The 3,180-nt window shown below is 44.2% G+C and overlaps 1 protein-coding gene across 1 annotated transcript; it reads left to right on the top strand.

Annotated features, from left to right (window-relative positions):
* Positions 1-2,498: 2,498 nt before the first annotated feature.
* Positions 2,499-2,825, top strand: Pmar_PMAR027401 (histone H4, putative; the record flags this gene model as incomplete). The annotated part of the gene is made up of 1 exon (XM_002780742.1): positions 2,499-2,825. The coding sequence occupies one exon, from the start codon at positions 2,499-2,501 to the stop codon at positions 2,823-2,825; it is 327 nt and encodes a 108-aa protein (XP_002780788.1).
* Positions 2,826-3,180: the final 355 nt, after the last annotated feature.

Here is a 3,180-nt window from a genome sequence, read left to right as displayed (position 1 = left end):
GCATGCTTCAAATACGTGTGTAAAAATGACAATTTGAGCGCGCCACAAGTCGCTGCTAGGAATAACCCGGATCAAGACGTTGATAGTGATTCGGAGAACGATGACGCGTCTACTCACTCCAGAGTAGAGTTTCATCCAAACTAAGTCACTGCTTCAGTGATCTCCAACCGATGATAGATGCAGGGTTGGTAAGGGACGCAGCTCACGCTTTAGAACTGAAAGAGCTTGCTGGCAAGATTCACGAACATGATTGCGAGAAGGCTGGATATAGATGCTGCAAGAAGCGAGATAGAGACGGCAAACGCATTTGTAGGTTTCCCAGACGCCCTGCTCCCGCCGAGTATTCGACTCGAACAATCCATGTTCAACACTCAGAGCAAGCGTTACACATTTTGCATGACTGTGGCTTAGCAGAGGTCCGCCGGAGTCCCAGCGGGTATGGCGAGCTTCTCACAGATCCTGAGCTTACTCCTGAGAAGCACATGTATCCAGCGGATCCTCATAACTGATTCTCTCCGATGAACGATTGGATATTTGTAGCTGCCAGGAGTAGCGATAACTTGCAGATATGCAGTCCAGCTTTCACTGCCCATTACCGGGCTAAATATGCTGCTGGATAAGAGATGCGAGAGCTCTCCTAAGGGCTGGGAAGGATGCAAACACTATGAATGTTCAACAGGACGATTTGCGTAATGTCAAGGTTGCGGGCGCAACTGTGGCCGCTACAAATGATAAATCTTGCGAGCGCGTAAGCACAGCCGTTGAGGGAAGGACCTTATCACTGACCGGAGCGGTATGGTGGTTATTAGGCGTCCCTTACGTTTCGTCGTGTTCACATTAGTATCTAATCGTACTCCAAGGTAATATGAGTTGGCTGGAACGGCTCACGGGTCGGGAGTACATTTACGATCTGCTCCTGGATTGCAGCACCTGATCGGAATGAAGGTCCATTGATGTTGATGTTAGTTATCCATTAACTGATCTTTGTACACGAATTTGTTCCGCTCGCAATAAGTCTTGACATACTCCTTGGATCGAGCTCGAAGCTGTTCGTGTATATGGTGTAAAAACTGGTGTACATATATATAGATAATCCTACCACGCGAAGTGGAGATCATCATCGAATTGATGATTGACAATTGACTCACCCATGAACGGAAATGCCAGGTGGTCTCCATCATATTGTAGAGATACCCAGTCCTCTCCAGCCGATACACTTTGGATTTCACCATAAGTCGCCTCGACGCCATTTCTTCCACGAGGAGGGTCTTGCACCCATTCGATACCGTTCCCCAAAAAAATCATATAATGTGTGAGGACAAATAGCTCAGCCAATGAACAATTGAGTTTACATTGTCCTGTGCAAGATCATCGTGTGCTATAAGATTATCAGAAGCATATCCCAACGATCACGCTGATATACACCATATCCGCTCGTGTAGCAATCAATACGAGAGTCAGTGAACAATTCTGTGCACTGATCTGTGAAGTCACCCGCCATCAAACTTAGCGCCCGCCCAGATAAGCACACGAACTTTGAATTGTTTTATGCAGAATTTCAAAGTTTGGTGAAGTACACCCAACCTGGTAACCGTGTTTGGTGCTATGTTGGATGCCCCCAACATATTATTGGTTATGGTGTTAAGGACATTGAGTGAACTGATCCATGTTTGTAAATGACATAGATAGCATTTGAGTGATTTGTGCATACATGTCGATATGACGTAAGATAGCAAGAATTAGTCTTGCTAGAATCACTCGGAGATTCATTCCAACGTTCTAGTCGAACCAATGACAGGAAGTGTCCCATTGTTCAATTCATTATACCATTTCTTTTACTCATGTCAAATAAGTGGTACTGCCATATTTGTCACTATTTTGGGGTAGAGTTGGGTGTGAGAATCGAGATCTATGGCTTGAGTGAAGCCCGATACTCGAGTCGAAAACTGTTTCATGAGCTCGAAACAGTTCCTTAACAACAAATTTGTGCATGTAAGAACTGTTTTTCAAGTATAAAACTGTTTTGAACTCATTAGTTTATGCAACTAACACCTGCTTCACGAACACGAAACCGTTTTCAGCAATGAGACTATGCGAATGAGAACTGTTTTTCGAGCACGAAACTGTTTTTTGGCAAATAGTTTACGTCCGTACGCATTGGTAGTTCGACAAACAATTTACGTGAATTCAATTTTATTTTTTTCACTTTTCATGTACCTCGTCTACAGCTGGTATGGTCAACGCGATGCATCGCATATATCTCTTACACTGTCCACTTGCATGAATCGCGCATGCATGGTTACTGTAGATACTGATCGTTGTTGCTGATGTCATTACTATAGTGTCGTAGAAAGTTACTATTGATGTTTGTGATATCTCTTGCTATACTATAGTATGAAGTTAATGACATCGTAAACGAAGTTTCGTATTACTCGTCTGTGGTGTTTTGATTTATGCATGTTTTTATGAAGTTTTCGATCTGTTTCACGTTCATTACCATGTCTGGACGCGGGAAGGGGAAGGGCATGCGATGGTCGGGGCAGGGTGGGGCAAAGCGGCATCTTGTGAGGATTCGTGGACCAGATGAAGCGTTTCGGAGTAAGTTTAAGAAGGGAGCTATCAAGCGGCTCGCTCGCCGTGCAGGGGTGGAGCGGGTGGGTGGAGTCGTCTATGAGAGTGTTCGGGAGGTGATGAAGAAGTTTATGAGGAAGGTCATCCGGGATGCTATCGTCTATGCGCATTATGCCAACAGGAAGACGATTACACTGATTGATGTGTTGCATGCTCTGAAGCGACAGAGTCAGACGTTGTATGGTTTCCAGTAGAGCTTGCGGTCATTACTTGTAGTGGCACGTTTCCCTTCCGTATTATGGTTTGAGTTTTTAGCATCAATCAATACGGGTTGGTTTAGTGCAAGCTGTAGTAAATGGCTGTATATGATTTTTTATCGGAGCTATCGTAGTAAATGGATGTTTATGAGGTTTTAGGCACTTTTTTCCTGACTGTTCAAGTATTTTGAGGAAGACAGCTCAATTGTCTTTTTTGTGCGCGTGTGGATAGGTCGATCACTTGGGCGTGCGATTCGTTATTCGCTAGTAGGTTTTGAGTGAGATGTAGGTCTGTCGCTCGGATATGTGTATGGTTTATATTCGTGCTTGTTATGTATTCGTGCTTGTTATT

Source organism: Perkinsus marinus (assembly GCF_000006405.1).
Source record: "Perkinsus marinus ATCC 50983 genomic scaffold scf_1104296944144, whole genome shotgun sequence".
Classification (NCBI taxonomy): Eukaryota; Perkinsozoa; order Perkinsida; family Perkinsidae; genus Perkinsus; species Perkinsus marinus.
This window is presented reverse-complemented; position numbering and strand designations above follow the sequence as displayed.